Raw genomic sequence first — 23,982 nt, 5'->3', positions numbered from 1 at the left:
CTATTGAAGTATTTATGTATGTTAATAAAAAATCGTTATTTTATTTATTGTTTATTTCCTATGGTAAATTGAATATAAAATATATTTTTGGAGACTAGTATCCACAGACAAAATAAAAAACAAAGTAACAATTACTGCAGTACAGTATTTAGATATATACATACTTGTTAAATACCTTTGGTATGAATCGTACAGAAAATAAGTGTGTGAGGTATTTTCTTACAATAAGAATCTTATGTACAATTTATTACATTTTTACAAAGTATGCTTTACAGTTTGGTAAAATTATCACAAAATAATAAAAAATGTTGTGGACATTCACTTGGAAAAAATCACCAACAGTAAAACAGCCAGGGAGAGGGAGAAGAAGGCAGAAGATGTGTGAACCACTGCGGTGTTTTCTGAAAAGAACAAGAATGTAATCAGGTAATTTATTTTTTCAAAATGTGTATTGCTTGAATACAATGCTCATTAGGATTTTAGAATGGGTGCTGTCTTCCTAAGGTGGTTCAAAAACTTGCTGATATTCAATGATTTCAAAATTCACTGAACACACAGGTAAATAAAAAACGAGTACATGCAAAATCAAAACAAAAACTTTACGTTGAATACATTGGAATGAATGTTTCAATTCAAGAAACTCTTTATTGTGAGATTTTCACTAAACAAACAAGCCTGTATAGGCACGGCTAAAGAAGCTATTGTATAGCGAAACACGTGTTGCGGTTTTGTAAACTGTTTAGTGCGAAATCACAATGAAGCGTTTCTTTAATACGTTATGGATTTTCATCACGTATCGGCCGACTTAAATTAAATTTTAAATGAATGTCTCTGGGATCATAATGGATAGAAGTTACTGGTCTGTGCAGAAGACCTAGTCATTCAGATCCAGAGCAAGTATAATAATATAATGAGAAGTCGCATACAGCAGGTCCCGGATGATTCAGAAAAAAATCATAAGCTTATTCAAAACGATCATAATATTTATTAACCAGATAAAAAGAAGAGAAAAGGTTAGAGAAGGACTAATGCTTTCCATTTGCATCTTAGGAATGACATGAGGTTGAAACGATGCACGAGATTTTGATTTGTCTTTGATGTGGTTTTGGTATGGTGACCAAAGATAAAAAAAACAAACGACCCATATTAGCAAAGATTTGGAAGAAATATTTCAAATATTTTTTAAATGTAATTGTGATGAAACACAGGTATTTCGGACAAGAGCAAAAATTCAAAAAGTATAGCACCATTTGAATGACGAATCTCTAAAATATTGCTGATGAGAAGATCAAAACAGGTATTTTTACAAGAAACGTAAGGAAGTGGATCTATTCAAATCTCTACTGCTAGTAATAGTTATCCAGACCATAATCGCATAGTGAAGAGATTCTAGTTGATTGGTGGATTTTAAAATTGTCAGATATTCAAGGTACAATAACCTGCCTTAATGAACACAGCAATTGTTTCAGATGAAAAGGTATCTGTAACTCAGCTGCGTTCGTAGGCACTTTTTTCTCCTGATGTAAATTTTACTTCTGCTGCTCAAGAGTTTGATGCAAGTCATCCTGCACATGAGGTTTCTCATATGGTTTCCTGGCTGTACCACCTAGCTGTAGGTTTTCTAACAGGATCGAGTGTAGAACTGAAACACACTTGCTTTTAATACAGGGAGGACAGTTGGACGAAGTCATGATTTAGGAGGACTGTTATGTTTCTCATGTTCATCACAAGACCGAACTTGAGTTTTGCAGTTAATTTTTTTCAGTCGCTTTCAAAGATTAGCATTGAAAATAACTGAACTGGATTGAAGAGAATTTCAAGTAATTTATAAGAAACCGTAAATTATGGCCTTTACTTCCCAAAAACTATCCAAATTCCCTCAATTGATTATACGTATTCAGATTGGGCTGGAGGAAAAGATCGGAAGTCTACTTCAGGTTGTATCCTTCGTGTATACGGTATAACTGTAAGCTGAGCGACAAGGAAGCAGAGTATAGTCGCACTCTCTTTGACTGAAGCAGCATTAACAAGTGCGGCAATGAAGGACATAGAAATCAAGTTGAGTGATGCTGTCATTATATTTGAAGATAATAATCAAACATGTATACATATACTGAAAAAGTGGGATTATAAGCAACTCAAATAAATTGATGTCAAAGATTTGTATAACAATCAAGATATAGAAGTAAAATATATTAAATCCAGTGAGCAGAAGGCGATCTGAATCGATTCATGAAGATGCGATTTTCACTTAAAATTGATAGTTCAAAGACGTGATGTAAAATTTAGGAAGAGTGTTGGTGTTTCAATTTGAACGTCAGTTTGTCTTTGACTTCAATATAAAAAAAGTGTTTGAGGTTATTGATTTTTTTGATATATCAGTTTTTGAATTTTGCAATTTTTCAAAAAAAAAGTATTTTTGTCTAGTTTCTTCAAGCGAAATTCGATGGTAATTGTGCTCATCACATCAAATAATTTCTATATAATTGTTGTTGTGAATTAAATTCGAAAGTATAGATCATAGCTGAAAGTAGAACTTCAATAAACTTGAAAATACAAACTGAACTTGACAAACTTTATATAATAATCGACAAACTTTTTCACCAACGTATAGCAACCACATAAAACCATACAGAGTGAATATAAGTTGCAATACAGGTAATGTTCCAACAATTTCAAAATGTCTCTTTTGAATTATGAAAAATACGAAATTAGCAAGGAAAGGATAGAAAAACAATAAATATCAAATAAAACTGTAGAAAATATGAAGAATATGTATGAATACTTCTTATAGACATGTACTGAAAAAATACACCCAGATTTGTATACCTATGAAACATCCATTATATGAAAAGTGGGTAACTGTAATTTTTTTCCTTCCTTTGGAAGTTTCTCAGTTTATATATAATATTGGAGGAGATGAGAGCTGAAAAGTTTTTTCTACAAAACTAATCACTTCCTTAAAATAATCTTCTTTTACAAGTGTAGAGTGTTCCTATGGATGATATCAATTCAATTTCTATCATCAATTATTGCATATGAATTTTGTTCAACACAGAAATTGAAAAAAAAGAGATTTGTCTACAATTCAATATCCATAATAATAGTGATTAGTTTTTTCATTAGGTTCCTTCAACTTTCTATCTGTACGAAAAATTTGTGGATGGTCTAAGTATTTGAGGTTTCCATTAATTTTTCCTTTGCAGTCATCTATTTAAAAAAAGAAAATGAAGCTTGAAATTGTTTAAAAAATAGCAATCCCTCCAAATAATACTTTATCCCTAATTTGATAAAACCTTTAAAATAGTCCCATAATTCAAAACTTAACTTAACCTTCGAATAATGCGCGAGTTATTAAATGTTTTTAAAGTTATTTTTAACCCAATATTCGATTTAATTGGTTTTGTCTTGGACAAAGTTTTTCCCAGTAAAAAATAAGACTTATTCACTCTATTTCTCATCATGAATTGTTCCTTTATCCATATATAGAGTTGGCAATATCAAAGCAGTGTATTTGTTTACAAATTGCCAATGATAAAACAGTAGATAACATGCATTCCATATCGGATTTCCATGAAAAAAATTACATATTTAAAATCTATGGAAGAACGAATAAAATGAAAATGATGAAATGTTAAAAGTATCAAAAATACTTAAAATCAGAGTACGAAAATTCAAAATAATTTAAGAACGCTAATTTGTAAAACAAAAAAAATAACTGGACCTGAAACGAAATAGAATGAATAAATGATTTAAATGATTAAGTGATATGTTGAATACATAGAAACAACCAAAAACGAAACAAAATATTCAGAATATTCAGGCCAGAATAATTTGTTTGCTTTACAAATAAACGTTCTGAATTTCAATATTCATTGCTCATTCCTTTTTTTTTGGTTTAATATTTCAGTCTGGTAACTTACCGTCAACTTCTATCAACATTTCATCATTTTGATGTTATTTGTTCTTCCATAGGTTTCAAATCTGCTAACATTACTCTAGACAATTAAGGTATGGTGAGGTATTTCTTCTGTTATAATACAGAAATTAAGATAAAAAATACATTACCTGCTGAATTATAGCAAAAACTGTTAGTTTTGAAAATGTCTCAGTATTTTTTGTTTTATTGATATATATATATATATATATATATATATATATATATATTTATATATATATATATATATATATATATATATATATATATATATATATATATATTTCCATGCATTTTCTGTAATTTTGTTTTTTGGTTTCCAAAGAGAATTTTCGATCCAGTAGGAGCACACCATAAAAAATCACTGTTAACAACAAACAAAACTACTTTTGCTTTTACATACTGAAAATCTTCGATAATACCTGTCAAATTGATGGAATTAATGTAGATGATATCTTCGACACTTGACGCATTTGTAGCATTTGCTGTCACTAAAAATTCCTCCTCAACTTTTTTGTTAGAATCTGTTTGAAAATGTTTCTATTAAAATTGGGTTTGTAGGATGACACTATGAAGAGGAGAAGACCGGAATGTGTGTCAATGTGAAAATTAAATAAATTATTTAGTTTCAAAGATATACCTTCATCAGCGATGAGACATATGAGAAGTAGTTTGTACAATTCATAACAAAACATAGGAACATCTTTATACAAAGTTATTAGTACTTATTGGAATTATGCAATCTCAATAAGTACTAATGTCTTGTATCATTGTTCACAGCACCAATGAAGTTACTTGTAAGATACCAAAAACAAGCAGAGTATCATAAAAGCAGTAGACGGAATTTGAGTGGATTTATCAATTATTCAGTGTTTGAGAGTTTACAAAATTTACAGATTTTTTTCAGTAATTCAGAAAGAAACAATATGGAAAATGTGAACTTACGATTCAGATATTCCAGTGTCCTTGATAAATAATAATCAGTCCCAGCAATGCTCACATTGCAAACGAATTTTGTGGGTCCATTCAATGTGTAATTGTCAAACCGATGCTTGGCAGTTACATTGTAGTATCCCTCTCCATCTATATCAGTATCTATGTCTTCATTTATATCTTCTTGAGTGCCATTCCTGAGATGAAAAAAAATATTGTAAATTCAATAATATTTTCATACATTTACTATAAGCTTTTGCTTGTAAGAAATACCAAATACCAGGGGCTATTCAGGGATACTTATTAATTTGTGAAAGACTATGCAATTTAGACTTCAAAAGAAATAGGAAGGATGACTGTGGTTTTTGCACATTAAAATCTTGTCAAATTAATAATAATATGAAGTCAAACATTTTCCGAATTCTATATTATCTCCACTGTTAAAATAAAGACTGATAACAATCACAATAATTCCAATGAAACAGATACTACTTATATTTCATTTTGGCGGGTTGGCTGTCCTTGTTTATCTTTCAGTGCCTAAACCACTGTGCATGCTGTTTTTGGCAAGTGCTTTGGCTTGGGATGTGGGGGTTGAGCAAACCGGCTATCGGATGCCTGCTTCTACGTAGCCTCGCTGGATACGGGAAGACAGAATCACTTGTGGTTCTGTTAGTCCCTAACTGAATGGCATCCCAACGATGGCTCAATCCTAAGGTGTATGTATCCGTGCCGAGAGGATGAATGACAATGAGCCTATTAGCTGTCTCTACGGATACCGGGCGCCCTCTCGTCGTAGCATCGCCTTGTCACGGTAATGCGGGGCTCTGCCGTGATTGACTTTCTTTCCCTAGCTACTCGTGGGACTTTTATGGGCAGAGTAAACTTAAGAATTCTTTTTGACGCTGAGTCTACAGAGGAGATGGATGTCGAGCTTACGACTCCAACGGACCTTCCTGTAAATTTAAATTAGGTGCGAGAGCTTCCCAACTCCTGATCCAATAACTAAACCTGAAGAAAGGTTTGGTGGTGCAGCCAGAAAATTACTGAGTCGTCTCCTCAAGAGGGGTGTACCTTATGAAACCGCCTTGCACCAATATCTTGAGCGGTGTACGCAGAATCTGTCTCAGGTGGAGGAACAAACCCGCCATGAGCAGGTTAGCAAACGTTTGCGTTCAAGTAATGATTCACCAAATCCAGAGGCGAAAAAGCCCTGCATGGTTGAATCTACAGCATCGTCAGGTGTAGGTTACGTGCAAAAACCTTCATATGGAAAGGTTGTCGCAGGTATTAAGGTGGGAATCTTGCACCTTGACTATCTGACTACCTCATTAATAATGAAACGGCAAAGCATATACTTTGTGCCTGCCCCGCTGGGGACTGAATCAGGTTTTCAGAGTTCGGCAAAGCCGTACTCTTACCATCTGACCTGAAAGACCACTCATCATACAAACTAATCGGCTTCGTTAAGAAGCTGGGTTTATTTGGTCGAGTGTGAATATGTGTGAGCCACAATGAACCTTTGCGGGTTGCGGCGGAGGGTCGAATAGACCCACTCACTTTGGACCTAACCTAACCTATATTTCATTGGCTTTCCAGATCAAAATTACATCTAAATGTTTTTTGCAGTGAACTTGCAAGTGATGAATTGGTCCGTTGGGAATATTGACAATATTCAATCTTTTCAAGATATGTCTTTTTATCTGATGTTGATTCTAACATTTACGCGAACGATAGTCCTGCCGAAAAACGTTTTTCAACTTTCAATTAAACCTGATGAGTGATTAAAATTCGAGTCAATTCATAAGGTAAACGAAGAAAAAATGACTGAGAAAGTACTAATAATAATGGCTTCTGACTTTTTTTTTAATTGAGGTACTTACTGTTTTTGTATGTAGAAATCAACTTGTGGTTCAGGATATATGCCGCTAGTCGTGCAAATCACAAAAGCTTCTTTTTCAAACAGAATAACTTCCAGAGGTGTTTTTGCAGGAGCTGAAATAATTCGTTCAGATGGTATAATGATACACTTAACGGTCAGTCAGATAAATAAATCAGATAGAACAAAGAATGAAACATTCGAACGAGTTATTCTATAGAATTGTATAGAAAAATGAGAATAAATGAAAATGAGAATCAAATATCAACTTATGAGAACGCTAATTTGGTAATAAACAATTTATTGAGACAGGAAACAGACATGAAACAGTTAACACGTAACCTGTCAAAAATATACAAACACTAGGGTGCTTTCCCCTCCTCTGTTGTTCTTTAGGATCGGAGGCAGAAATATGCAGCAGAAGTGGTGGATGACTAAATCTCTGGAACTGATATTCGATCAAAGAGAAACACCCTTCATCCTTCTATTTTTTCTTTCTTTTATTTTTTGTTCATTATTGAAATTTCATCTCATTGTTAAACCCATTTATAAATTTATTATATTTTCAGGTCACAATAATTTGTTTTTTGGCGTTCTTGTGCTTCTACATTTCATAAATAATAGTTTTTTTATATATAAGTATATTTTTTAACTTAATAACAAACTGCGAATAGCCATAATGCTCCCTAGGTGGCTCAGGAAGTTATTAACATAGCCTACCCAGAACACTAGCCTAATGATCAACATAGTCGATGCCGTTGAACCCCTAAAAATTCGTTCGAATATTTCGATGCTACTATATTTTTGTTAATATTTTATTTATCCTTCAATACAAATCTGACAATCTTCATTATTATTGAAAATATTTCTAATTGTAACGCTACTGAGTCATCGCCACGTGGTATAATTTAAAGTTATTAATATTATGCACTAGATATCAGATAGCATATTCAACATCTTTTGTAAGAAATCGGCGAAGGGTAACGGAGTGTGGCACGCGCCAGGGTATTCAACAACAAAAGAAATATAAGTAGCAAAGACTGGTCTCTTGAAGAATCTATCAGATATCGCGATAATGAATTGTCTGACTTGTAGGTTAATAATAAAGGATTTTTCAAAAGGTTCCACGTGATGTGTCAGAGTCTGTGAAAAATTGCCAGTATTTGAAACTGAAATAACATAGATTGGAACAATACTTAAATGACATACATTCCCGACATAGAAAATATTCAACTTTAAAATATTATTTACTAATTCTGCATTCTCAAAATTTCAATAAAAAATCTGTTGTATATTAAGAATCACTCAATTAACAAAATATTCTTCCTATGTACAATATTCAAGAAAGAAATCAAGAGCAGTGTAAAATCACGATTAACTGAAAATAATATTCGTGATATGAAGGAATTATGCAGTGACATTTTTAAGAAATATTGAATGATATCTATAAAAAAAATTATTCTATATTTTTTTGTTCCGAAGATATTAAAGAAAAAACGAAATTTTCGAAAATTGATTACTATGCCTATTTTTTATTTTCAGAGATACTGGATATCTGTTTACACTTTGCCGAAAAAACTTTCAATGAGCTATCATAATGTCTATAGAATTTTCATACATGTCGTCTGACTTTTCAAATGCGGTCCTGTACTTTTTGTAGCAATCTTTAGATCGGCAATGTTCAGATATTCAAAAAAATCAACTCTTTATATTCTTTAACGTTTCGATAATTTGACGATTATCATGTAAAATATAGTTTTTCATTTCGTCCTGACAGTGCTCGACTGAAAGACAGACCTAGGTCATGTTCTGTTTCCGGTTCACCAAAAATGGCGGAGTGGCGGTTGACAGATGTGCTTAAAAAAATATAGGACGACAGCAAAAGTATTTTATCACTTGGAGTTTTTGCGAGGTCGTATATTACCCATATTTATAAAGATAATTCCTACTGAGTTCAAGACGTTTATTCACAGTTGTGCTACATTAGTTTTCAGTTACATTGGTGGTAGGAGGAGGGCCCTGCTACAGGCTCATGCCTCCTCAGGTTTTCGGGTGGTTTAAACGGTTCGAGGGGTCCGGGTCCATTGCGGTGGTCAGTTTTTGCGGGTTCAGTTTGAGTTAGACCAGGGGTGGTATGGGTAAGGCTTTACTATCTGATTACCAGTGGATACTTCTCGAAGATGTCCTGTATCTGCTCAGTCGGGTTATTCGAATGACCACAATACGGTTAATGTAGATTATTATACTTTCATGAATTAAAAATGGCCACAAAATAACTATGCTAATACGTTTTTCCTGGGAACATCAATTGGATAATAATCATCTACTTATTCTCAATATACTCTCTTCTCAAAAAAGAAGTTACCTGATGTAGATGTTGATATTTTGGTGTAGTGGATAATTGCATTTCAAAATGGTATCGTTTCTTTGCTTTAGTTTCCGTTTAGCGTATGTGATATGTTTTCGTGTTCATGATTAATGTGACGATGCACTGGTTTGTAACATAATGAGTTGGAGCATATCATTGAAATACATGTTTTTGAAAATACTTATTTCAGACAAAAAAATCGGGTTATGTTGATGTATACTGTTATATATAGAAGATATATCGAAAGAAGATTCGAAATATGTCTCAATTGATTGAAATGAAAACCATGTTTATTTCAAGGCATATTAAGTAGCACTAATTTCTCTTGTGATTACCAAAATATCAATGTAGGGTGAAAAAATTCACTGTTAGAATGAAAAAAAAATCGTCTTTTTAAAATGTTATGGATTGCTAAAATACCCAAGATTAAATTACACCTTTGCCACTGAATGTACACTGTAATCAAAGATGAAGAAATAATCATTAGCATTGAGTTAAAGTAAACTGAGTATTTAATGATATCTTTAGATAATCCACCACTTGAATTAAACAATCAAATATATATTAAAGTGAAATATTAGGTATTCCCTTGTCACCAAAGGAACGCTTCGCGAGGATAGGACTTTTCGTAGACCCCCCCCACCCGAAAGACTTATTTTTTTTATGGATTTTGGTGGTGCATAATAACTGTATGATAAATGGTATCGAAGTAAGATGAGCATGATACCCATCAAATCCCTAGCATAAGCAGAAACTTATATGTCTTTGGTTATGGCTGACATTATGTGACACATATAAAAAAGGTTTTTTTAATCCGGTATATGAAAATTGACAAGTTTCATTCAAACAAAACTATCTGAAAAAGAGGCTGCCTGATTTATACAAATGTCTCTGTTAGGCATGGTAGCGATAACTTCACAAGTCATTTATTATTGGTATGTAATTCTGTGTACATTATTGTGTAGAGAACCAACAGCCATTGCAGTGAAATCTGACCAATTTTGCTGCTGCAGCAATTCTGGAAAGTTAAAATGTTCAAACTTTATGAGCAGCACCATTTCGAAATGGAGGTTACATCTGATTACTGTTTACTTTTATATTCTGAGATATGGATATCAATAATGATAATAAATAACTGAAATCACCAGAAATAATTAACAATGACAATTTTCTCAACCAACCAATTTCAAAAAGTCTACTTAGTAGCGGTTAAAAAGTAGTTATTCTTGGAATTCTGAATTCAGACTTATTAAAAGTCATCAGTTACATCAAGCCATAGGACTTGTTATCGATGTTGAACAGAATCTTGAATTAGTTTCGAATTCTTTTTTATTTTTTAGTTTGTGTTGCTATCAAAATGTGTTTTTTATAGTTTTTTAAACTATTATTGATTTTCCACTTTTTTCTTTGGCTTAATATTTCAAGACCATTTGTTTTAATATAAAATATATACGCATGCACAGACAGTGTGGTTGCCTCACACAGAGACTGTGTGAGGCAATTATTCTACCCTGGTGATCCTGATCAGGATAATGAGATAAACTTATGAAATTATTGTATTGTCACCGATTCTTGATAAGTGTACAAAGTTTAAAATACTTCTGTTCGTTTAAAATTAGTTAAAATCGAATCTAAAGGATTCGGTTACAAACAAACAAATATACAAGTGAAGCTAATATAAGCCTGTTAAAAACAAATGTTACTGACAAGGTCTCGTTAATTATTTTACGACAAAATAATCAGTTACATGGAGGTTTGTAAATGATTTGGAAAAAAACCATGATTCGTTTCGCTAGGGAAATGTTTGAATTTATTTTTGACAAAAATGTTGCCCGTAATTTCAATTCAATTTTTCTTTCATTTATGTCTGCATCCCACAACTGTTTCACATTGTAGGTAAAAGTTGTAACATATTTCTCGATCAAAAATTGAATCAAATTAATTAATACATTGAAAAATTAAACTTGTGCACTCTTGAAAAATTTGTTACACAAAGAAATTACGAAACTTTCAGATGAAATATATAGGCTTTACTGTTATATGTGTTATGATTGTTGCCAAGCTGAAAGAAAAGTAAAGAGACCTAATACAAGTACTCACAATAAATAATGAGCTGTTTCGTCCTGGAATCCTCACTATCGAAACTGCTAACTTTGCACGTATAATTTCCAGACAAATCCTGAGTTATGTTCGTTATCCTCAAAGCCCTGTACTTGGTGTTTGTATCGTTTGATACACTATACTTGAGATCTAATCTATTTTTCAATCGATTCATTCCAAATCCTTGGTGATTTCCTGGGATCCATTGGTAAATTTGTTCTATTTCCCCATTGTAAAACCATTTTACCTCCAAGTCTGTTTCATTGTTAGCTTCGAAGTCGCAGTCCATTATAATTTCGTTCGTTGAGCCAAGTTCTACGGATTCGGGTAGGTTCACTTTTTTTATTTTCAACGTTGCTGAACCTGAAATTCAGAAATTCATTCAGTGCCAGCAATGAAATATTCTTTCCGGAATCCTTTCATTTCAATAATTTCCGAAACTTGTCTCTAAATTGTTGAAATTACTTACTGATATTGATTGTATTTTACTATATTGTTGAAATTAAATTTATTGAAATTAGTTATAGTAAAAAACATTATATTTTTCATTTAGAATTATTTATTAAGAAAAACGAAAACTTAATCATAATTAAAAATCTGGAACCTATTGAAAACGCATTTCCCTCAATTGAACAATAGTTAATTTAAATCCGGAGGGTCTGAAAAATATTTCCCAAGAGTTTGATAAAACGCCAGAATATTGTTTTGGTCTCTTCTGACAATCTTATGAGATTTTTTTCTTTAGTTTTTAATTTTTTCGGTAAGTAGTAATGTCAGTAGTAATATCAGTAAATGTTTCTGGTCCACTAGATCAGTAACAAGAAACACGTCAAAATGATACTATATGTAGATACCTTCAATTTTTGAATATGTCAGAGAAATAAGAACCTTATGAAATTATAAGTAATAACAAACAATCCCCATCAACGGTTACCTCACCTTGTGGGGGGCTTGCGTACTTTTGTGATCCCCATGCCGACGCGACGGTAGCTCAGCTACTGGTAGGGCCTCCCAAGCCAGACGGGTTGTGGAGGAAATCTCAGACAAAGAAGGGTACCACCCCCTGCGGCACCAGAGGTTACAATACGTCCGCGGTACCTACATCTTGCCTGTTGTCACAGGCAACTAAAAAGTGGTGTTGAACCAATGGTGATATTCGACCCATGTCGAAGGATGAAGGGTACCTAAGCCCCTTACCAGGTATGACTTACAGAGCCTCTGGGATACCAGGTGACCTCCTAGAGTACTTAGCCTTGCATCCATGCAGGGAGCTTCATAGATGTAGAGAACCCTTTTCGCCACACTCGCGGAACTCAAATGGAACGAGGTAAAAAAATGTGCTTCATGGATGTAGAGAACCCTTTTCTCCACACTCGTGGAACTCAAATGGAACTAGGTCAAAAAATGTGAAAACTCTTCGAGCGGCTCCTCACAAAATATGAATGATCTGGGGACTCAATGGACCAACCAAGTGTAACACAAACGGCCGGTGACAGTACCGCCGAAACCGCAGTTGCAAGCCTGGCAAATGTCGGAATGCAAAATAAAAAATGGCGGGGGCGCTGTGCGCAGGCTGTGGAAAGAGAGGGGACACGAACTGAAAAGCCACCTAAGGACCGCAGCAAAAACTCCTCGAGAAGAACATTCATGGAAGGTGTCTAAAAGAGGCCCAGATAGGACTTTAAAACCCCTCATAAAGGAAATAAAAAAGGCCACGAATTCTCATGACATACAGGGTCATATAGTGAAGCTGCTAGTGGGCCCAGTGTGGCAATCATTTATAAACTCTATTTGGAGGTCCCTATGAGTCAGGAATAAGGTGACCTGATTCAGGAGGGACTGTTTCGTGAATTGGAAAATACTCCCTCAGGCAGCAATATTAACCTGCAGTTCAAAAAAACATCATTTAGCGCAGGTGTCCTATTGATAACATGTGCCAATGAGAGCAAGCGTCGGAATCCTGAGCACTGGAGGGTATAGGTAGAACACAACTCATTGAGCAGATTCCTGCCTCTGCAATAGAAAAGAAGAGAATGAAGGTCAAATGCTGACCTCCTCCTTCGAGGCCCTGAAGGAAAGTACGTTCGAAGCTGAGCATCGTCACCTTCAGGGTCCTGAAGGGCACTGACATTATTGACACAGCCGTTGAGTAATTTTTGTTCCAGAGACTTGGCCGTAGTTATCTTATGACAGTTCGGAACCACCACCAAATAGAATTGGGGCCCGTGGCAGATACCACAGGTCAAAATACTACCCAAAGGATGGAGACTGATTAGAGCCACCTCCATAACAAAACCTAGAAAAATTATACAGGATTCGGTGAACACCCTGAAACTAATCAGTCCCATATAATTTGCATTATAATTTTTAGAATAACTACTTAACAGACATATTAGGGACATAGCTCTGGCTAACAGACCACTGCATCTACAGCAATACGAGTACAAATCAGGTATGTCAACAGAAACGTCGAAATGCCGGGACACGGAAAAAGCAGAATTTGTTTGAAACAAGTGCTTTTAGCTGCTTTTTGGATATTGAGAGGGCATTTTATATTACATCCGGTAAATATTTTCACAGAGAGCCAGGCTGCACTAGGGGTACCGACGAACCCAAAAGTGACATCAAGACAGGTCTGGAAATGCTATGAGGAACTGAGGAAATTGGCTACAAGGAATACTGTGTGCCAAGAAACTCAGGTATTTTGGACAATGAAAAAGCTGCCAGACACGGATTCTCAACTCTATATATAGGCCCTCAACCATCTGTGGGGTACTGAAATCCTTGGGACGAAACCAGATTGGGAAATGAAAATGGTCTCATAAGAAACATGAAGAGTAATGGAGAACACACATGGGAACATATACGGAGAAACCTCAATAAAGGGATTGCCCGAGAAGAGAACCGAAAAACTGCCTTAACAAAACAGGGATCGGTTCTGAACAACTGAAGGAGTACTCACTGGATATTACCCGTTAAAAAACACCTGAAACAAAACGGACTGTACAACGAAAACTTCATCTGCAGGCAATGCAACAAAGGGCCAGAGACAGCTCATCATATTTTATGCGAATGTGAGGGTTTGGATCACAAGAGGCAAACAATATATGGACAACCCAAATTGTGTCCAGAAGAATATAACGTCCAGCAAAATATCTGTATACATCAGTACAGGAAACAAGATTGTTGGAATGGGTGCCATGAAAAAATGGGGAGAAAGTCTTTGAGGCTTTCCAGAGTTTTCCGGAGACTTGGAAAAATGCACAATTCTGGCGACTCCCAGGAAGCGGAGAAGGTTTTATACTTGACGTATCGTCTGCGACTGCGGTGGACATTATCAAAAGCGATGAGACGACGGACAAAGTACTCTCATTGTCCATACTATATCAATGGTTTAAATCTCCAGTTTGATTTCATCGGTGGTTGAATTGAATGATCTGAACATGTACAGGTAGCCTAACTTTATTTATGTTAATTTCCTCTTCCTTATCGTGAACAATTTTTTCGGATTTCACCTCTGCATTTTGTCTTGGATAGTAGCTCCGAGTTCTATAAAAAAAACCTTTCAAATTCGATAAAGTGGGTTGCTCTCTTTGATTTCACAATAATGTGTGAATGTCCCAAGTACTCAATAGAACTTAGAGATATATCCATGTCTAGATGGGGATGCCGTTTAAATTCAGAAACACAGAAACAATTTCAATAGGAAGAGGAATTGATATCATAAAGTCTAGTTACCTGGGCTCAATTGCACATGTGTCCATTTAATTCAACCCACGCCCACTTTCAATCAGATAAAACCACTGGATCAAACCAATAATGTAGTATCATCGGTGAGAACAAATAGAGTACTTCGTCCGTTTCCTCTAGCACAGTTGTAGCAGAACTTCTGTGACAAGTTATCTTGACAAGTTATCTCTAGTTGTGAAAGTTTAAACTCATAGTTTTTAGTGACATTTTTTCGAGGAAATGAAGAAAGAGCTAACTTCCAGTTCAGCCTGATCATATACCAATACCAATTTTTTCCAGAGAAATATGTCAGTAACTCATCGTATTTAGTGATTCTAGCATTCAGAAAAAAAATGTCATCTTTTTCATAACTAACATATCAACTATATCTTACCCTTCTCCCCCAAAATGCCAAAGTTGTTGATTTATATACATGTTGAAATAGATTGGCATACTGGTTATACCAACGCCATTTGAACTCATCACACACACGCACGCAAGCACTCACAGACGAATACAAATGAATATCAATAATTTCTGTCAAATCATTCCGTTTTTACAACAAAAATTTTTGTTCATGAAAAGTATTGAAGAAAATGTTTAAAATATAAACAGAAGCAATAGCTGATACATTTGGCATAACCATAAGAAGAAATTAAAACTCAGGTTAGTTTAAACTCTCATTTACCCCCATATCGAATATTGTTGTTCGGTGTATTACAATTTTTTGCCGCAACATAACAAGCTGAAGTTACAACGTATACAAAATGCTTGCATGCTTTTCGTATGCTGTATACCATATGGTGAACATATCACATCATTTTTGTTAAAAATGAAGGAGCTGAATGTGAGGTAACGAGTATTTGGTAAAAATTTTTTGTTTAAGTTGCTTCAAACTAAAACATCTAGTTATTTATATAGTTTATTAAGCAGGCATTCTGATATACAGGGTGTCCCTGGACTTCCTCTTTTCCTCTCGGGAATGTATAGATGGGGTCAAAATATCACCAGTACTTCATATAACTTTTTTTCCTAAAATCCTTCGTTACCAAGTAACGGGCCCTCGAAGTTACAAAATGAAAAATGTTTTTCTTTGATAACTTTTCAAGTGAATATTGAAAATCATCCAAATTTTGGTAATTGACTAAACAAATGAATTCCTTCGATGAGCTTTCATGCAGGAGTCAGTTGTTTTGCTACAAAGTCAGGAACGGACTACCCCCGATGGTCCACACCCCAAAACTTTGAAATGACAGATATTTTTCAATATTTTTCAACAAATTAAGGTTACTTGGACAATTTTATGAATAAAAGTACTCGTGTGGAAAGTCGATCGGAGCAACGAGTCTTGATAAAAATGTAGTTTCACTCGACGACATCAAACCCGCTCGTCCACCATTATTTGAAATGAATAATTATCAAAGCAGAAATAATAATGATTCATTTGTTTAGTCAATTACCAAAATTTGGATGATTTTGAATATTCACTTGAAAAGTTATCAGAGAAAAACATTTTTCATTTTGTAACTTCGAGGCCCGTTACTTGGTAACGAAGGATTTTAGGAAAAAAGTTATATGAAGTACTGGTGATATTTTGACCCCATCTATATATTCCCGAGAGGAAAAGAGGAAGTCCAGGGACACCCTGTATACAGCATGACTCACGGTCCATGATAGGTTAGACGTTTCTGGAAAACGCAAAGCATAATTTTTCTGAAAATTTCACCTCTCACATTTCCTTACCTGTTCTATCGATCTAAAATATTTTCAGCATTGCGGCGTTGCCACTTCTATCAAAAAGTCCTAGCCACTTTATTTTTTTAAATGAAACACCAGGTATGTTTATATACATTTTTGGAATCGCTATGGTATTTTAATACTTTTTTGTTAATAATATCCTATACCTATCTCTATTTGTTTTCGAGATAAAAAATAAATTGTGCTAAATATGGTCCAAAACATAGCCTTAATTGAAATTAAGTACATCAGTACTCTCAATTCATGAAAAGTTGATATTTTGATGATAGTTTGGACAAACTCGAAATATTCAAATAACACCAAGAAATCGACTCCATATCATACAGGGTGTGCTAAAATTACTATTATTTCCATTGCGCATAAAAGTAGTCAAAATTTCATTTTTTCAAATGAAACCCCCTGTATATTACTCGGTAAATTGAAAGATGGTGAAAAATGCTTCAAGATGATGTATCATGCCTCTATACCTAAATCGTCAAGTTTTCTCAATAAAGTCGCTTCTTCTAGAGACATTATTTTTTTTTAGAATTTGCTTATAGCAGTTCGGTTACTTTTATAAGTAATTTACAAAGAGTTATCGACGGTGTCTCGAATCATCTTCCAAAATGAATGCAAATATAGATTATTCAAACGAAGTTCTTATGAAATTATTTATTATACACGGACAGTGTGATCAAATCATTGCCAGAACTTGTAGAAAATTCAACCAAATGTATCGTGAATTAACATCAATGAACGAGAGGAAGTTTGTGAGATTACAAAATAATTTCCTTAACTATGGATGGCTCCATGTTAAAAGCGCCTTCAACATTACCAAAACCTGTACCACGCTGTATATGGTCAATTTGACAATTAGCTCGTTCAACATACCTAGGCACCGTACTTCCAAATTTCAAGGATGTTTTTCTTATATCTGAATGCTTACTGCTCAGTGCTAATTTAAAAAATTTAAAATTCAATGTATGGTAGTGCAATGAAATTATTGAAGTGACCAAAATAATGTTAAGAATATTAAGAGTTATTAGCAACTATATGATCTGCTATTTTTTCTCTTCTCTATCATTGTTATGATAGCAAATAAGTATTTTTATAATTATTTTCTTACACTCATTATATAATTTTGGGAGGGGTGGAAGATAGCCTTTGGCTAACCCTTTTTCTTTATGTAGGTTTAATAGTATTTTTATGCATTGTAAACGATATTATTATTATTATTTTCAGTTTCTACGTACGTTCAACTATAAAAACAAAAGTCGAGCATCCCACCCAGACTGTAACCAAAATCGAAATATATCAAGCAGGATTTTTGTTTTATGTATAGATTATGTCTTGGCCTAAGATGAAAAACAGAGGTTGCATCTTTCGATGCAACCAATTGATCTTCAGCCTTTCCAGTTTCAGTAAATGTTCACATTTATTTATTGTATCATTCTGGGAATAAAGACCTATTATTATTATTATTATTTTTGTTTCCCAGAAACTTATATTCCAATCCATGAACTGTTTTTGATTGAACTGAATTTAAGTTTCGAGATAAATCTGTTTCGTTATAACAAAAATTGATGTCGATGAATAATTAATACAAAATGGAGGAAATAAAGTCATGTGCCATAACAAAAACCCTGTGTCTCCTGTTACTTCCTTCGGGGGAAATAAGCAAAATCACAGACATTGAACGCAGACCGTAAATACCGGAAACTAAAATAACCTGACCGGATATGAGGTGGCATATGCTGTGTTGCATATAATATTACTGAAAATATGCGAGTAATCTATGCGATTTGAAACTTTCTACTAAAATGTGCAATTAATTGCAGTGCAAATGAAACCTGTGAAATTCGCTCGTCTTTTAAATATTAGTATCATCTTGTTTCAAATATGTTTTTCAACCCAGCCGTTATGAATTTTTATGATATGGAATAATTCTGGATAATTATAGCCATCTCCACATAATTTCGCCAACATTGCTGATACTACAGGGTTATGCCTTTAAGGTGTTGATAAAAAATTATGATCAAACAATGCTCTGTTTCCAACTGTTTCCACATTGGATGTGTTGCGATGCTATAAAATTGAATTCCAATACTAAAAATTATGAGCAACTCAATACTGTGCAGCTAGACAACACTTGGTGGCCCTGAAAATGTTAACAGAATGTGAGTGAAACGAACCGAAAAATTAAATGTGAGTAAATACATTACCGCCTAATTATTCGCATATCCAATGCGGAATGTAACTAATTTTGACTCGACTTATAACACAGTACAAAATAACTTATTTTGTTTTTGTATTACACCAACTATAAATATATTTGTTGAATATTCAATATATTTTGAACATTCATTTATTTGAATCACACTCATATAATTCAGTTTTGATTCACTCTGAAAAACTTTTGAATAAGTTACAGTTTGAAACTTCGTTGAACGTTCTTTGAATAAAATAACATAGCATTTATTCAGTGTCACCATTTTTCGGGTTTGAAGGCCATCGATTTTTGGAATATCTTCCTGACGTTTATACATTATACATCCTGTGTTAATTCCGATAACTGGGCATTACGACTGCGTTAAGCGTATTATGTTCACACAGGTAGTTTGGTGTGCTAATATCTGGATCTGGATTGGGTAAATTTATTCACGAAAAATTACACAGTCGTTTTGATTGAAAGAACAAAATGCACAGTAAATAATTAAACTTCGATAGTCACAGACAAATTTATGCACAAATCATTACCTAAGTAAAAAACCTATATACACGTTAGTTACTGAAAGCTTCAAAATTTGGCTTTAAGTAGTACATAAGTTACATGAGCAGTTTTTTTCAGTAAAATAGTTTTTTTGTCTTCAGGAATCAATTTAAATTATGTTTTTTGAATAAATGTATGTGAAATATGTGAAAAATGTATGTACAAATATAAACCAGAATTTAGTTAGTGATAGATTCATATATGAATGGGAAAAAACATTTCCAAAACATTCAATTGAGATTCAAATATATAAAACAAGGAAATTATCTGCCATGGCGCTCCAAGTGTCATTGGTTATGCTTGGTTCATGCTATTCGGGAATGGAAAATTATGTCTACAGGCTGAGCCCTCACAGTCCCAAAAGAACTAATATCATTTCAATTTCAAGCAGTTCAGCTTCGAATTCCTTATCCCACCGATCCAATGAAGGGGTGAATCATCGTATCCGTGATTACTCAAAAGAAGACAGCAGTGGCGAACGTAGTATCAACAATTATAGTCGAAGTGAACTTTATTGTGCACTCTTATAGTTGGTGGCACTCTCAAAGGCCAAAAAGCCAATACATAGACATGAACCGACAGCAAACTAGTCCACGTGGACTGTAGACTTGGCGGTTCTATTGGATAATTTTTACTAACCGAGATTTTATTGGCTGAAGAGTCATAAAATTTAATTTTAAGTCATGCTACGGTGACGATTAGGAATCGGGGAATGCGGGGATGGTTATCGCCGTCGTGTTCAGTTCAGGAACTGATCGCGATTTGAGTGTTGAAATTGAACAATATACAACTGTTAAAAGCAATGAGATTCCTACAACTGAAATCATAAGAAAAAAAAAATTGAGTACTTCCGGCCATGACGTGAACTGCTGTGACAAAACTCAGAATTGGATGAAGAAACTAAAAATTAGATTTTGAATAATAAAACGTCAAGCAGAAAACAGAAGAATAGTGGAATTGCGTAACAAATACTTCGAACAAATAACTAAATATAGAACAACGGAAATTTTTCTATTTGGACGAAACTTGGTGTGACACGACACAGTTACGAAAGGGTGGACTGATGGTTTGATAATGTGTACGCCTAACATGCCTGCAAACAATGGATTGCGGCTAATCATTGTACATTGTGGAGGAAGTAAATGATGGGTTCCGAATTCGTTGAAATTATGTGGAAAAAGCTTGAGGACTGCAATGTTGACTATCAAAAGAACATGAAAGCTAATATTTTCGAGGAATGGTTTGAAAACACGTTGATCCCAAATTTGAATGCGAATAGTGTAATAGTTCTTCCTATCAATCGCGACAGCCCATCAAAGTACCGAATAAAAATTCGAGGAAAGTTGAAATACAAAGTTTTTCACTGGATAACAATTTGTATTTTGAAGATTACTATACAAAAAACAGACTACTTAAAGTTTAACAGACAAGAACATTTGAAAAAGTATATGCCCTTGAGAGTATTGCTGAAAAGTATGGACACACCATACTGAGACTTCCGCCCTATTTTAATGTTTTCAATCCCATCGAGTTGATTTCCACAAACTTTATTTGAAAAATATATCACGACATATTTCGCTAACACAGTAGCTTCTTCAACAGTGATTTGATTGATAGATTGATGATAAATTCAAATCGCTGTTGAAGAAGTTAGCACCCTAACTATATTATTGAAGGGGAGCTGTTAGAAGGTAGGTTGCACTATATCGTTTACTTGAACCATACATCATTAGATCGGTGATATTTTATTCAGTCAGAACTCTTGGGTTTAATGGGTTGAAAAATATTGGAGACACCTGTTTCATGAACAGTAATCCAATGTTTATCAAACACGAGATGATTGATGAAATATTTACAAAAGGATACACGCGTGGAAGATATCAATACTAGTATTTCTAGTATGAAAGGTGTTTTAATCAAAGCATTCGCAGAAGTTATCAAGGAATTGTGGTCAGAAGATTCATCCGATAGAGTAATTAACACGGTCTACTTTGAAGGTCAGATTCAAAGATTTGTCCCACGATTCATGGGTTTTGAACATCAATATATTTTAGAAGGTTTACATGAGGACCTCAACAGAATTACTGAGGAACCTGAACCGATCCTAATGGAGATTGACGAAGTCCTAGCATAGATATTTGAATATAAACAACTCTAAGATTTTAGACGATTTCGTTGGTCAATTAAAATCCACTATGAAGTGCACACACTGTAAACACTCATCAGTAAACTCTGGATGGAGAAAAACCAACGTGTTCGAGGTGCAAGGAAAGAAGAAAATGTAAAAGTCCCTATCAATCTATAAGTTTCCCCGTATTTTAGTAATTAATTTTGAAAGATTCTCTTCAAAGGAATTATTCAGAGGCATATTGAATGTTTACATTACAGCAAACAATGTGGCTCGTTGTCGTTATAATCGATATGCACTTTCAAATCACAGTGGGACTACTTACAACGAGCATTACGCAGCATATTGCAGACACCCATGTAGTGGCACGTGGCATGAATACAACGATTCAGAGGTGTCCCCAATTCCACCAAAATCGCTTGTGAGTGGGCTATTAGAATATCATCATAAATACAAGGCTCGACTTGGGGCACCTTAAAATTTGAAAGTACGGACTTGCGTTTTCTGAAGCAATTTTAGATTGGTGATGTTCATATAGTAAAGTGAAATTATAGTTTTTTGAATATTTCAGAAAGTTTTAGTATACTTGTATTGATGACCATAAATATTTTGTTTAGAGTCCTGATTATGGCTCAATTGAAAACAATTCCTACTCACCAAGAATGAAAGTTTGACAAGCAACATGGTATTCGTGATCAATCATCAGTGCCCTATTATGACCTGTCATAGGACTAATCAATGGTGCTAGACTGAACCACGAATGTCATAGGACTAGTTAGTGGTGCTAGACTGAACCACAAAGACGTTGTTAGACTCAACTCCTTTTCTTATGACAACTCCATCTATGGGATTGACAGAACTCTGAAAGTTTACTACTCGAAGAAAACCGTTGGCGACACCGGCTATTTAGCAATTAAGCTTCGACTTCTACGGATTTTAAACTTTGATTTCATCTATTTGCCTTGCAAATTACATTCAAGATCACCGTGAAAGAAAATCAACAGAAACAAAAATATTACTACGACAAGCAAATCTTGATGTCCCAACATAAACATGACATAACTTTGTTACCATTTTTCCCAATCTTTGGCACATTTTCGGTAGACGTTCGAAATCAATAATAAATATTTACCTTCATTAGATCACTTGATATAAATGGAATATTTTTGCATGTTGTGGCAATGATCCAACTCTGAAATATAAAATGAAATAGGCGTGAGATCTATTTTTGAATCATTATTAGGGACTCCCGCGGATTATTATAACATATTTCTCACTTGTTTGTTGTTTGACACGTGCAAAGACATACTCATGTTGGCAGTTACAAAATATTAGGTAATGAAAATATGCAATTCAGTCACAAATCGTGTTGGTGATCGAGAATATAACTGGGAACAACTGAAAAAAATTATTTGATTCAATATGTGATTTTTAACAATGTTTTTAAGTTTTATACCAATAGGCACGATGGAAACAAGAACATCTTAACTAGCTGAAACGTAACATCAGTTGAAAACTCATTTGGGTTTGTCAATTATCCAAATTGATAGTATCTAGTCTTTGAAATAAATTGGAGTGTGGTTTAGAATAACTGTTTTTGTGCAACTGTCATTAAAAGTGACATTTTTAATGGTTGTCAAGAGTATTAAAAGATGATGTGGGTGTTGAAAATATTTTAAACACTAGTGTTAAAAGTACTTTTCACACGACTTTTTTCGACCAAATAACATTAAACAAAACAATTATTGAATTTTCAAGAGAGTTTCATTATGAACAATACATATAGATACATCTAAATTCTGTTACGAATGTATTATATACATTAATTACATTATTATTATTATGTATGAACATAAATATGAAAAGTACAATTAGAACAACTGCTGTATTAATACCTTGCGATGTTGAAGAGCATTGTAGTATATTTGAACTATGTAGGTTGACAGTTTCATGGGCATTAACATTTGATTCTTGAAGTAAAGAGGACGATGCTCTAACGCTGGAGCTAGTTTTTGAGATTATTCTTTCAGCAATAGTCTTTTTATTGGAAATATATTGATCAATGTAACCCTCAGCTACTGTTGTAGACTTCCATCCTCCGTGCAGAAGACCTTCTGAACAGTGACCTGTATATTCCTTTGGTTCCGAGAAGTTCAGAAACTCAGCAATGGTAGAGGGCATTTTTTCAAATGTGTTTATACCAACGGGGTTTGCACTGCATTTATAATTTGTTTACTTCACAAAAAAAACGTTGATGATTCATAACAGAAGGACATAATACAACGTATCCATTGAAAAAGTCAATGTTTCTTCCAACAATGCAAAAAGAACGACCTATTTTCGTTTTTGTATTTGGAATTTGAACAATCAATGATTTATCTCCATTAATTTACTGTCTTCT

General features: G+C 34.0%; 1 protein-coding gene across 6 annotated transcripts in view; it reads right to left on the bottom strand.

Annotated features, from left to right (window-relative positions):
* Positions 1 to 80: 80 nt before the first annotated feature.
* The window catches only part of LOC111508186 (uncharacterized), a 58,494-nt gene continuing 34,592 nt past the window's right edge, over positions 81 to 23,982 (bottom strand). For 3 of the 6 annotated variants that reach the window (XM_074171855.1, XM_074171856.1, XM_023163614.2), the window contains 5 exons: positions 11,218 to 11,580; positions 6,754 to 6,865; positions 4,883 to 5,067; positions 4,360 to 4,461; positions 81 to 401 (listed from right to left, as the gene is read on the bottom strand). In XM_074171855.1, coding sequence (XP_074027956.1) covers positions 319 to 401; positions 4,360 to 4,461; positions 4,883 to 5,067; positions 6,754 to 6,865; positions 11,218 to 11,506 — 771 coding nt within the window. In that variant the 5' untranslated portion in view covers positions 11,507 to 11,580 and the 3' untranslated portion in view covers positions 81 to 318. Of the gene's footprint in view, positions 402 to 4,359; positions 4,506 to 4,882; positions 5,068 to 6,753; positions 6,866 to 11,217; positions 11,581 to 21,906; positions 21,956 to 23,982 lie in introns of those variants that run through there. The other 3 variants (XM_074171854.1, XR_012464690.1, XM_023163615.2) reach the window with 3 other exon arrangements.

The sequence above is a fragment of the Leptinotarsa decemlineata genome, unplaced genomic scaffold (genome assembly GCF_025532065.1).
Source record: "Leptinotarsa decemlineata unplaced genomic scaffold, Ldec_3_MD MMD2_tig00000035_RagTag_RagTag, whole genome shotgun sequence".
In the NCBI taxonomy this organism is placed as follows: Eukaryota; Metazoa; Arthropoda; class Insecta; order Coleoptera; family Chrysomelidae; genus Leptinotarsa; species Leptinotarsa decemlineata.
Note: the sequence above shows the minus strand (reverse complement) of the source record. Positions and strands in the feature narration are given on the sequence as shown.